We start from the raw sequence: 14,246 nt of genomic DNA, 5'->3' as shown, positions 1-14,246 counted from the left end.
AACTCAAAATCAGTATCCCAAATCTGAGTCTTAACATGTACCCTAAGCACTATGTGTGTCCTATGTTTTGTACCATGTACTCTATGCTTGCTCATAGTCCTATGGTGTCTGTGTTTGTGAACTCAGTAAGCAGAGTAAGCAGAGTTGCACTGACCCCCGACTGCAGGTCATACAGCGTCTGCGTGACGATAATACTGAAGACAGCGTGGGAACGGCTGCTCTCCTCATTCATATTGGTGGCTGCAACTGTGCGTGATTTGTTCCCTTCTGACATCAGTGATTCAATATCCTGCAGGGGTAGAACAGAAAAGAGATTACAGAGAGACTCTGTGCAGGAGAGGAAAGAGCGAGTGTGTGTGTGTGTGTGTGTGTGTGTGTGTGTTTGTGTGTGTGTGTGTGCGCGCGCGAGTGCATGTGGGTTCAAGCAAGTTCTCCACACTTCTGTGCTTGCTTGGCAGACTATAAGACGGGATATTTCCTTGAGTGTGAAAGTTTGTGAATGTGCAGTCCTGCCTCATTTTGATTTCAGCGACTGGACAGTGAGTTGACGTTGTGGGACATTAGCACTGAGTTACTCGTTTATGGTGAAGTCAAAGAATAGCATGACCATCTGACATCACGGATAAGAATATCTACTGAAGACAGGGGTGATAAATTTAATGCGTGCTGTTTATGGCAATAGCACCTTACCTCAAAGCTTGTCACAGCCAGCTGAGACAGCCCGTCCACGTATGGACCCAGAACCTTATGTTCCCGCACCTTTAGAGACTGCCTGCCCCTAAACACAGAGATAAGAGTCCATCTGTAAGGGCAAAACAGTGACAGATACACAGCAAAACCCAGAAACTCAATGTGTGGATAGTGAGTGGAGAACGCAGTAAATAAGAAAGGTGTTACGTGCTTGAGCTATCACTGCTGTCGACTTAGTTGTGAAAATAATTCTCACATTCTCACAACTGGCACAACTCTTTCTACTGAGAAACCTTTTTCATCCTTCTAGCGCAACACATGGAAGTGCCTCGCGCTCCCCTTTTTTTTTTACTATGTTATTCTACCATTACCATGACGATGAAAACCAAGGATTAAAGTAATCTGCAAAATATCTCTCCCCATTGTCCTCTCCACGCATTGTCCTCTCCACGCAGGTAGATAATCTGATTTAGTGTGCATTGCAATTCCACTCATACACACTCATACTCTCCTCCGACGGGTTCTGTACAGCTCTGTGTATCAACAGCATTACTTAACACCTCACATTCATCACATACACACACACACACACACAAACAAGGGACTTAGACAGGCAGCCTTATATATAGAGTGCTCACGATGCCCTCTTGGCTTACGTAAGAATTAAAAACCTATCAGGCTGATTAAGTTCATGATTTAGTCTTTTCACAGTATTAAAGTTTGTAATGGCAGGGTTTTTTTTTTTGCTATTTTGCAAAAGAGCTATGATGAATCACAGTAAAGATGTTGTCTTATGATCGATGAAAATGTACATGTATTTGTATTTTTATCCACAGAGTACACAACCGATTTTAACTGTAAAAACAATCAGAGTAGTCCAGTTCAAACACAATAATCATAACAAGAACAAGACTGAAAAGAAAAGTAATACTGAGAGAAGACTGTTCTTGTAAAGGTGGTCTAAGTAAGTAGTAAAACAAATTTGGAGAGAAGAACAAATTCCACTCAAATCAAATCCATGAATTCCAAAATGTTTGTCAGACTGATCCCATTAAAGTATTTTAGTGCTGAAATGGTGAGTGAAGCCAAATGTCCCTTCAACTGAAGTGAATTAAGAGCATCTGTTAAACTGCAAATTAATTCACACCCCAATTCAAAGAACAATTCACGACATAGTGTGAAAAACGCTCAGACAGGAGACCATGTGGTAGTAATAAAAAGCCTTGAACTTTCACTAGATGGTACAGATAGGTCCATTGAACCTGCACTTGAGCTTGGCTTTCCTCCAAAGGACGAGGGGGAAAGAGACAACAGATCAATGACAGTGGACTTTGCCTTCTCCAGGAGGGCAAATTTAAAGAGGCTGGCAAAGCTCGAATGAATGGCTCCTGTTCTCTCTCTCTCTCTCTCTCTCTCTCTCCTATTTTATCCATACATTCAGTCCTGCACCAGAACGAAGACTGTGGATGTTCCAGTGGCTGTGAAGAAACGGCTGAAGGACAGACTACGGTTCATAAACTTGTGAATCTCCACACAGAGCGGAGGCCTGAGCATAGGAGGGGGGAGAAAAAAAACCCCCAAAAAAAACAGACAGGACCCAGCCGTTGAGACGGAAGTGAATGTCGTTTTAGACATCTGTGTGATACACAGGCCTACTGTGTACACACTCTCTGAAGACCTCCGCTCTGACTCTCATTACCGTTAGCCAGTTCTCTCAGCACACTAACAGCTGACACTAATATATTTATGCCAGGAAGCTCCCTATAACCTGTCAGTCTAACGTTACAACACACAGGGATTGCTTTCCAGAACTACTGCAGCAAGTATATCCCTGAGCAAATTCCTTCTTCATTATTTTTCTCCTCATTTAGCCAAAAGAAAATCACTGAACAAATAAATATAGAACTGTCTGAATAGTGTGTTTGTATGTGTTTGTGTGTCCATGTGTGTGTGTGTGTGTGTATGTTCATGAAAAGCTCACTGTCAGTAGATGGCCTGCATTTGCTCACCCTTTGGGATCCAGTAGGTCTCGAACCTTTTCGTTGTAGATCTCCATGTAGGATACTTCCACCTTAAAGGAATGAGACTGGCTGTCTTCTCTCGAGACCCTCTCAAACAGGGAGCAGCAGAGTCGAGGGATGAGCCCTGGATGTTCTCCGTTGCCCATCATAGAGAAGGACTTCCCCGAACCTGGGACAAAAACAGCAGTGGCTATCATCATGACATTGCGAGGGTTGACCGACATTTAAAAAGCGTGCTTCATCAACTCGAGACATCCAGTAGGCCTGTATTAACCGACAAAAAGACATGGGAGAAGGCTGACGTCACAGGTTAGCAGACGTTTAGGAGGCATGTGGGCTGTGTCCTAGGACAGGAAGGCAGATGAAAGAGCCAGTTTGGTGGCTGAAGAGGAAGGACAAGACCTGAGCGATTTGACAGAGTGATAGGAAATACAGAGGCTTCCTGTTCATGTACCTGCCAGGAGCAGCTACAAAACAGCTACAATGAACTGAGCAGATGCTACTAGGACCTTCAGACTTAATAAACCTTAAATATGGTAACAAACACCATCCTCCACTCTTCCTGGCTACTTACCTTCAAGCATAAACAAGCCTCAGACAGTGCCAGTTATAGAGCAGTGTTTATGTATAATGTAATAACCATTAAGGGCAGTGTCATTAACGCCAGAACATGCATTTGTTTGGACCATGTACTGTGAGATATTTGGCACTTTGCTGGACATACCTAAACTAAATATTTCATACAGAGCTTTCTTTATACTTTTACTTCCAAAAGTAATGGGAAATTAATCTTAGAAATGGAAGGTGGATTGGAGAACTCTGCATATAGTTTGCGCTGTTGTTGTTTTAACTCAGGTCAGCAATAAAGGGCACATTGTGGACCAAAACGTCAAAAGGAACCTCAGATTCCAGAGACATTCCCGTTAAGATGAATTGCAAGAAAAAAATTCACTGCTTTCTTCAATTGTGCACTGCATAAATTATTTCTAATATAATACCTGTTTGTCCATAGGCAAAAATGCAGGCATTGTATCCTTGAAATGCATTTTCAAGTATTCCTTCACCAAGGCACTTGAACACGATCTCTTGACCTACAAAACAAATACATGTAACCATGACGATCATAACACCACAATATATTCACACTCATTGCTTCTTTCATGGATTGTTGCTTACAGTTCTCAGCAAAAAGGAAAGCGTGATTAGTCAGTTTCTCCTGGTTGCAAAACAGGATTGGATTGCGAGAGAGGAATGCATCACTGGACTGATGGAAAGCAAACTTTTATGTTTATTTTAGTCAACTGGCTTGTTTCTGAAAAGAGCTCTTATCAAAACAAAAAAAAAAAGAAAAAAAGATGAAAATGATGACAGTGGTTCATCATCAGCAGTGGCGTGTTCATGCTTCCTCAAGTGGAACAGTGGTGTTAAATGCCGAAATTTCTGCCGCTCTGGACTGCAATGCTCTTAGTCAGTCAGCCATCCAGCTGTGCACGGAGCTAAATAAAGCCAAACCCCAGGCATTTACTCAGACCCCAAAGACACACACACACACACACACACACACAAACTCATTACTTAAGAGAGATGCAGATATGAGCACATCACATGAGAAACAACTCCAAACTGTTTCAAACACTGTGGTAAAACATCATGAAACTGTCTTGGTATATTTAATCTATGTTTTTGGAGTGTATATAAATATCTGAATTCAGATCCTTTGTTCGCTGTCACAACCATTACCCGTGTTTGACTGATGAGCAAATGAGCAATTCACTTTTCCACTGAGTGCCTCAAACCATGGCACATGGAAACATGAACATTTCGGAGGGACAGGACACAGAAACACACAATCAAATCCATTCACAGACAACATATTCAAATCCATAGTCCTCACACTCAGCACTGAGTTGATAAGTACACAATGGGTTCCAGTAATTTTCTATAATTCTCGAAACGCTTTGACAAGTAAGTGTTAGAGACCAAATTTCCCCCGCATTACAAATTACTGGTGCTGCTACAGCTCCATAATAAATTCAACCGAGTCTAAAGATTGTGGCTTGTTAGTTAGTATTTCTCACTTATTACTTCTTTTTCCCTTCATCAAACTGACTCTTGCAGAAGGCAGGAGGCATCTTTAGAGACTAATTATTAGCATTGTTCGCCTCCTATTACAAACTATTATTTCGCCTTACTCAGCTGTAAAGTAAAAGTAAGTTCGACATGGCAGCTGGGCTGTAATTATTGGAGTGTTTATATGAAACACAGAAAATAATCAGCAATAATCAGGGTGTGGCTGTGTTTTCTCCAGTGATGTGAAAGTTATGGTGCCAGCGATCCCGAGGGCTGTCCGAACACGTTTGATTGTGACTCACCGGCATACTTTGGGACATTGGACTCGTCCATGGACCAGAAACAGTGATCGAAGGCAAACACCTGCAAAAGAAGGAAACAAAGAGCAGTGCATATGACTGCCTGTTCAAGCATGTTTCTGAGGGGGATTCTCATCTAGGCCAAAGGCTGCCAGACAGTGAATGGTTTACTGTATTGTGTCATGCTAGACAGCCATACTACAGCACGACCTAGCTTGTCTTTTGTATCTAAAAAGCCCACACGGTGACTGATCGACTGTGAAGGCTCTGAGAAAATCTTTCACTGCGCACCCTTTCCCAGTCCACTGAACAATGACTGACAGTTTACTCTATGGAAAAAAAGTATTTCAGTGTTCGCTGAATGTTTATGTTCATGTTTTTTTTTTTTTTGGACACCTAGTATGGTAATAAGGGATCTGTATTTTAAAAAAGGGACAAGAAATATTGGTTCCATGGTTATGCAATCTTGTTTGCTGACTTAACTCTTGTTTCTTCAATAATCTGTGGAAAGAACAATTTGCAAAGAGGTTATATTAAAGTTCTTGTGTGAAGTAACAGCCTTTAGGCATTAAAGCTACTCTGTTGGGATGGTGAAGTTAATAGAATACGTAAATCTAGAGTTAGCTGTATAAATTCCGGCTCGTTACAGCCATGGTTTCCAGAGCAACCAGCTGGAGTAGAGCCTGGCTCTTGCTGGCTAAACCTCTGTCTTCTTTCCAAAAGTCTACACTCTCTATCACAAGGCCTCTGTGTGAGAGGCCCACCTGCTTGCCTCCAGCACCAAAGGGAACATCAGACTACAACCCTTCACAACACACCGCAGGTCCCTCTGGAGACAAGAGTAAGGTGAATGTAATCTAATGTATACTTTGTAAATCTAATGGTTTCCATACAGAGTCCTGCCATATACCAAATAATCAGGATTAAAATTCATTATATTAATTCATAATATTCAGTCGTTGAATGAAGCTTAACAGACTGACTTTCAGAATGGCAAAGTTTATGAAAAATGTAAGTTTATTTTGATCCCCCTGAAGAAAGGCATGAATTTGCTCAATAAAACATTTGACCCAAATGTTTTCTAATGAATAAAAAGGGCCAGTGTGTGTCAGTGCGAGGGGGATGAAATCATTCTAAAAATGACCTCCACATGAGGTGACCACAGACACAATCTGAGTGTCAGTCAAAATAATTGAGGCCCCAAACTCCAAAAGGGCCTCAACATTAAATGGGTCACTGTGTTGACAAAATCTCTTTGGGAATTTTTTTGGGGATTTGGGAATAAATGTTCACAAATGAGGAGGAACTGCTCATCTGAAGAAATCATTGGTCTCACGGATAAAGTGCAAGGCATGTTAACCATGTGAGCTCCTTAGCCATCTTTCCACTTGTTAATTGGTGTGCATTCACAGCTGAGTAGACCTTTTTTTTTTTTTTTTCCTGGGCTGGGCAGCACTAGCATTTCTGCTCGAGTGGTCAGCTCAGGGCTGCAGGATCTGCTCCCAGACCTCAGAGACAGGGGAAGTCCAGAGCCCTCACTAGTATTCCAGAGTCTGCACTGCTGCCTGCTTGCCAAGCACAATGTCAGTGCTCCGTCTCAGAGAGCGAGAGAGACACCAGTGTGTATGGGGGAGGAGTGGGATGGGGGTATGGGTGCAGGGGTGGTTGGGGGGGGGGGGGGGGGGGGGTTGCGGGGTTTGGGGGGTGCGCCAACAATGCAGCTTTGAATGCGCATACACTGGCCCAGTGTCCCTGCTCATCTCCTGACACATTGTAGCCCTTTGTGGTTGTTCACAAGATCTTAGATCCCTGACACATTCACACAGACATTCATCCCTGTCCCGCTGCCCCACCGGAAGAAAGAGGGAGGTTATAAAAAACTCACTTGTTCCAAAAATACCTTTAACTGATTCTGGTAGCCAAATCTTTATATGGTATATGAGGTGTAAATATGACACCGATCACTGCCCGTGCCATTGCTGTCTAGACCTTTATAATGTAGCTGTAACTGCGAACGAAAAGCTCAGTGTTGTGACCACTGTGAATTTTATATCACAGTTACTGATAAAGGAGATGCTTTATCCATACCAAGGAGTGGTCACTGTTTAAAAAAAAAAAAAAGGATGTAAGGAAATATGGAGCGTCTATGAATAAAGAGTCAGATTTAGTACATACCTTGGGCTGTTTCCTGTAATGCAGTGGAAAGCATGGTGACACACAGAAGCCACAGTGGGAAGATTCACGGTGCCCAGAAGAGGAGGAAAAACAAAAGACAGAGGTGTTAATGAGGCTGATTTATCTCTTCATAACATGAAGTTACCACACAAGGACTACACCTAAAAATATCACATGAGACCTAGAGACAGTCGGGTCATTTAGTATTAAAAAAAAAAAACAACAACTTGACACTCAAATTTTTCCTCTTTTATTTCACCCAGCACTTCATAAACTAATCGAGTCGTTTATTCCTTCATTCTTTCCTTTCATTCATGCGCTAGTTCATTCACTTCCCCAGTGGTATTTCCTGGTGACGGGGATGGTGAATGGCCACATAATTGGGCCGCTGTAGCGTGAGGAAGGGAAGAGATTTAGGATTGAATATCCCACTAGCCCTGTTGTACAAACTTCAGCAAAGCTTGTAGACTTAACGAGTAGAGATAGGTTAGCTAGAAATCCCTCACCAGCCTTTTAGCCCAAACACCAGGAATCAGCATTAACGCCGAAAACCATCAAAAATATCCACACGAACGATCTGGAATATTAAATATATTAAATCACGAGACCAAAGACCTTACACATTGCAAAACAGCAGCACCATTGCGGGCAGAACATTTCAAACTTTCCCTCTGCTCAACATTTTCTCAGGAATGTTCAGAAACACTACTAAAGAGCGCACAATGACTTTACCAGCCAGTGTAACTGGGATATTTTAACACAGCGTAGCCTCATTACACAGCAATCATGGTTAATTTTCATCACAGATTACGAGCCATAACCTCAGTATATGGCTACCTATAAAAAGCTGTGTTCTGATGAACATGCTGGCTCAGTGGGAATAACGTGACCTGAGTTTCAAATGTAGTATTTTCATTAGCCACATAGGATAGCACAAACTTCAAGTCTGTGTTTGTTTCAAGTCTGAGTCAGGCTGCTTCTTAAGTCTGAGTGGTTACAAACACACACACAAACACACACACACACACATGTGCATACACACATACACTGTTGATAATGGAGAGCGCAATTTTCTTCACAGGTATTTTTATGTGTGAATAGCAGTAAATGCTGACAATAGGTAAAAGTTAGACAATGCCTTCCACTCTCTGCTGGGTTCACACTGCGTGGTCTTGGAGAAGCCCAGCACTGGTGAACATACCTGAGCTGTGTGTCATCACACTCCCCAGCTGCCCTTCATCTGCAGGCACTCGCCTGCTGTGAATCACATTCTGGCAAACAATGCTAGTTATCATTTCATCCTCTTACAGGCCTCTCTCAGCACCGTTACAGAGGTGGCCATCACCTTCACTCATACACACACACACACACACACACACACACACGCACGCACCCAAGCACACGCACACAAGCGCACGCACACAAGCGCACGCACACAAGCGCACGCACACAAGCGCACGCACACAAGCACACGCACACAAGCACACATACAAGGACAGAGACATAAACACACACAAATGCACACGTGTGCATTGGCAGGGCCAAAGAGCTGATCTGGAATCAAGTATAAATGGAACACAGCTATACACAGCGTGAACAGAATTTCTATAACAATTCATTACCTCATACTTCTGCGTACATCATGTTTACAGTACAGAAGCCATCCTTCTAATTAGTATTGATATAGAAGGATCCTGAAAGTGTGCCTCAGTTCTGCATACAAAGAGGCTTCAACAGCGCCTTGTTCTCCTCGGTGAAATGCCCAACGAAAAGGCTCCAGGTCACAAAGGGATTTGAATGTCAATGAGCATAATTTCCATTTTATTGCAGTGGTAGATTACATAACTCTCCTACCTTTTAACAACTCAGAATGAGTTGAGCCAGGTACCCAAAATGCAAAGCTCAAAAGAGATACTGTGCACAGCGTGTACCATAAGGTACCATAAGGTACACGTTGTGGGACATGTTCGGGGACGAGACGAGAGCCATTATGCTGCTGGCTGCTCATTAGAGTGCGTGAGACAGCCAGAGTGAGGATGACTGAATCTGGTGAATCTGGGCCACGAACGAGAGAGGGTTCCAGCCCCCTAATCAGAGCTGACAGAGCCTGCAGGCCACCGTCCGGCTCAGGCATTCAGACCTCTGCTCCCAGTGCACACAAACGCACTCACACACACACACACACACTCGTGCACATGCACATACACACGTGCGCGCGCACGCACACACACACACACACAGACACACACTCGTGCACACACACACACACACACAAACACAAAAACACACAAACACACACACACAGACACACACTCTTGTGCACATGCACATACACACACGTGCACGCACGCACACACACACAGACACACTCGTGCGCACACACATACATAAACACACACACACACACACACACAAGCTAAATCAGGGCCTTTAGGCGAGCAGGTCTGCGTAAGCTTGAAGATACTTCACTGGAACAGACTGTCTATGGGTAAGACACTAGCACTGCTGTGATTACAGTATGCTGGGGGATGACTGCACAGGAAGTACAAGGCACTGAACGCATCAACGTAGAAATGGTTCATTCCATTAGTGAAAAATATACATGTGCTGGTAGTAAGTGTACGCTATTGCCTGCACAGAAAATATGCCTAAAACTTGGTTTAAACATGTGCTTCACAGACAAAAATTTCTTTGTGAGATTTGCATTTATCCCCTCTGATTTTGATCATACGTTAAATTAACACAACCTAGAATTTTAAGTTACCAGCCATTCATAACAAAGGGGGAGGTTATTGCTAATTCTGCCGTCTGAAACTCTACCACAACTACAGCCTGAACATCTAAGCTTGTACATCTGCCACTAATCTTAAAGTGGTTTAGCGACATTTGCATAAAATGACAGGAACACAAGAAGAAAAAAAAAAACAGGAAAAAACAACTCAAAGAAGCTGTTTTAAAGAGGCCCATAGGCTGTAGGAAAGTATACACTTGCTGCTGATATCCATATCTAAGTGAATATTTACATACTTATCTGCAGTACGTCTGCAGACCTCAAACACAGAAACCAGACAATAACAAGCGTGTACATGTACAAATGTTCTTATTTATGATAAAGACATACAGATTCCCAGACAGTTATTAGTCAATATTCACCTGACAAGTGCTATATGGGTTTCAGAGTAACAATAATTGAAATTCTGCAGGGTGGTAAAAGTAGACCATATGCCTAAAGCACTCATGTGAGAGGGCGCAAGCATAAGTGTGTTTTACCAAGAACTTATTTAGAGTTTCAGCTGTGTATTTATGTGCCCAGATGACACAGATCTGTCACACAAGATCAGACTCGTTTTGTCCATAGAGGAGATCATGTGTGACAATGAAGCCCACGCCAAAAGGGCAGCTCTGCCTCTGGAGAAAAGGTGCAGCTCTATGGCTGGTTCATGCCCTCTGCCTGCACTTCGACAAGAGTCCTCATCATTTCCTGTAAACGTAGGTTACTTGTAAAACCTTGTTAAATGAACCCCAAGCTATCATGCCAGTCTTTCCATTGTAAAATTCCCGTATCGACGCCAATCATATTCAGTGATTCAGTGACTGACTTCACCTTGAGCGATGCCATACTAACTGCCTCAGAGACTAGAACTACAACACAGGTGCTCCCCGACTTACGATGGGGTTACGTCCCGACAGACTCATCATAAGTCGAAAATATTGGAGGTTGAAAATGCATTTAATACAGTACATCTAACCTACCGAACGTCATAGCTTAGCTTAGCCTAGCCTACCTCAAACGTGCTCAGAAACGCTGGCAACGCAGTACACTGTAGAGTATCGGTTGTTTACCCTCGTGATTGTGTGGCTGACTGGGAGCTGTGGCTCGCTGCCGCTGCCGAGCATCACGAGAGAGTAGCCCACGACATATCGCTAGTGTGGGAAAAGATTAAAATTCAAAATTCAAAGTACGGTTTCTACTGAATGCAGATCGCTTTCGCACCATCGTAAAGACGAAAAATCCCAAGTAGAACCATCGCAAGTCGGGGGAACACCTGTATTACACAATATCACATACCGCGTCTAATGTGAAGAGAAACAAGCCCAAACACTTAACAAGTACGCTGTTTGTTATAGAATGTTGTTTTAAAACCAGATTTGAAAAGAATTCTCTGAAACAAAAGCCAAGTTAAATTTTGATGGGATTGCCCTTTTGGGAGTTGGTCTGGATTAAGGACACTCGGTTATTATGTCAGAGAAACTCCAGAGAGCTGCCACAGCACACAATGGCCCAGATAAGGGGTATTCACCATCCAAATCAGACCCACCTGCTCTGGGAGGGCAGCAGCTGGATGCTCTTTCACACACGCTAAGCTTTTGAACTCTGCTTTTACCAAATGCACTACACTAAGGAGGCTTAATCTCCTGACACAAGCCCTTCAACGGCAAAGACCGGGTCAACATGTGGCCTTATAACTGTTGCAGAGAGCCATGGAGAGGAAAATCAGAAACTGATTATCGCAAACACGTTCGAGTGTGATAATGCACCCAACTATAGATTCTGTGACTCTTCTGATACTATATTTTCTCTTGAAGAGAGATACTTAATGTTGCCTTCTATATATGTAGCCTTATTTATGATTAAAAAAAATCACCTGCAGTTGCCACAATATAAACATGAGTTTACTCACATTTATTCCACAGCACATTTAAGACCACTAATACATCGGCATAGTTTTTTCTTTCTTTTCTTTCTTTCTGTCTTTCTTTCTTTCTTTCTTTTTTGTTCTGCAATGTGCAATATAAATCTTCTTCTCTAAACTATGAACCTTCAAGTGTTCAGAGTTTAGAGAGGAATACAGAAATACAGAAAATTGTAAAGTTTGTTTTTTTCAGAATGTCTCAGGTTATCTAAACTGCAATGTAAGCACTGCTGGCCTTTCAGAGACTATTGTAATAAATCCACTGATCCATCCCTCTCAGAGCAGAGGTCAGCAGGCAATGTGCAGTGAAAGCGGCACCAAAGGGAAACGCCTTTGGAGAAAAAAAGAGCTTGTGCTTTCTCAGACCTCTAAGCTGAGGTCAAAGGGGTTGCAGCACTCCTAAAAACATGACTGGTTGAGTGAAAGTGGAAAAAATACATAAAAACAAAAACTGGAGCACATGGTAACACGACATTCTGGACCCCTAGAATTATAATGCCAGCCAGTGTCTGTTAATAAAATTGAACTATGGGGCTCTGGACAAGCATGTGCATCTACTAAAGTCTAGACAGTTCCAGTAATGCAATACACATGTCAGAACTGTTGTTCCAACATGAACAACAAACTTCTCCTCATACATGGAGACCTATCAAAACAGTTCACCTCATCTCATCATAAAGTCCAAAAGATTATCCCCAAATAATCTGCATTTCTCTAACCAAGAGTGCATAGCAATGACACAAAGTGGGTCAAATTCACACTGAAATGGGATATAAAAACCATCTAGCTTTGAAACTGACAGCTAGATTACAACAACAACATGACCCCAGTCTTTTCTGAGATCATGGCTGGATCTTAACAAATAGCAACTAAGAGCAAGTGCTCTGTTACATGCTCTTCCCCACAGAGTGAGATACTGACAGGATATAAAGCCCTTGGAAAAATGATAAGGGTGGTGCTGGTATTCTAGGAGTGGGGGGGGGGGGGGGGGGGGGGGGGGTCATCATAATTCCAGAACTTTGTTGTATCCTGGCAGCAGCTGTCACCAAGCAACTGATAAACATTAAAAGTCATCGGCCTAGTGAGTCACGATTCCAAAACAAAGAGCAGGCACAGATTCCCACCATAGACATAACACTATCATACCAAATTCTGCCCTCACCAAATGGCAAATGGGCCAACTGATACCACATAAGGGGAGACAGACACCGATTAGATGGTAAATGTAAACTCACAATGGTATAATGGAGGTGCCTGGGCACAGACTTGGCCTGACATATAGCCTAATATCTCTGGACAAAGGAAATGAAAAGACTGCATAAGACAACTGCTGCTGTAACCTTTCTCAGTACAACGCAACATGTTACGTCAAATAATGTAGGTCAAGGCACTAGATAACACAACAGTCAATTAATACAAATGCATTGTGATACACTGACAGATACTTTTAATTGAATTTTATGATGTGTGAAAACTCAGATAGCCAATGTTAAGTCCATAAATAATGGGTCTTAACTGGGAACAGAGGGGAGAGGACCATCAGTGCGTTAAATGTGGCCCAGCTTCCTCTGAACAGCATTCATGGGGACACATTTATTACCCTGACCACTCCCATGTCTGACCCCATCCTCTCTCATGGATATCACTGTGAAAAGTGAGGGCTCCGGAGTTATTCTGATGCTCATTTAGGCTTGAAGACACAGTCAAAAACAAGAACAGAACATTCCGGACCACTTGATTGCAAATGTCGAATAATATCCTGTCACTTAGTGCTCTACAATACGATAATATAATGTGCATGTGTGGCTAGGGAGTAGTAAAACCCATCTGTGTATGACTTTGACTGGACAGTCTGACAAGATCCTCATTTAACTGTCCTTTCTTAGTAAAGCAATACCGCACTGCACTTAAATAATAATGTTGACTTCACTAGATGACTGGACAATTCCAAATGTCAAAAGTCAGAACACAAAACTAAGCATTCATGCCACCATTAATTCTCTCTCAAAGACAGACCTGAGCTCTGCTGTAGAAAGCATAAGCATTAAAAAACCCTTTTCAGATCAAGATCTACTGCGCAGTTCTCCACAAACATAGCTCCACCTGCCACACAAAGAAGGGGAGGGGGGGCCTCCAGGGAATTCAGAGGGTTTATCAGTCCCACACAAGACTTTCCGTTATAGGAACAGATGAATAAACCCAGTAAAAAAAAAAAAAAGTTGAACTTGGAGAGCTGGCCAACTCGAAGAACAGCTTACTGTAGAATGGGCAGGTTGACCACTATCACATGCTAAAAG

The 14,246-nt window shown here is 42.6% G+C and overlaps 1 protein-coding gene across 2 annotated transcripts in view; it reads right to left on the bottom strand.

The window, feature by feature from the left end:
- Nucleotides 1-14,246, bottom strand: part of kif13a (kinesin family member 13A) — a 38,554-nt gene that overhangs the window by 19,031 nt on the left and 5,277 nt on the right. For both annotated transcript variants that reach the window (XM_030781068.1, XM_030781070.1), the window contains exons 3-8: nt 7,256-7,268; nt 5,084-5,144; nt 3,710-3,802; nt 2,700-2,880; nt 691-778; nt 155-289 (exon numbers count right to left, since the gene is read on the bottom strand). In XM_030781068.1, the coding sequence (XP_030636928.1) occupies nt 155-289; nt 691-778; nt 2,700-2,880; nt 3,710-3,802; nt 5,084-5,144; nt 7,256-7,268 (571 nt within the window). The remainder of the gene's footprint in view (nt 1-154; nt 290-690; nt 779-2,699; nt 2,881-3,709; nt 3,803-5,083; nt 5,145-7,255; nt 7,269-14,246) is intronic.

The sequence above is a fragment of the Chanos chanos genome, chromosome 8 (genome assembly GCF_902362185.1).
Source record: "Chanos chanos chromosome 8, fChaCha1.1, whole genome shotgun sequence".
In the NCBI taxonomy this organism is placed as follows: domain Eukaryota; kingdom Metazoa; phylum Chordata; class Actinopteri; order Gonorynchiformes; family Chanidae; genus Chanos; species Chanos chanos.
This window is presented reverse-complemented; position numbering and strand designations above follow the sequence as displayed.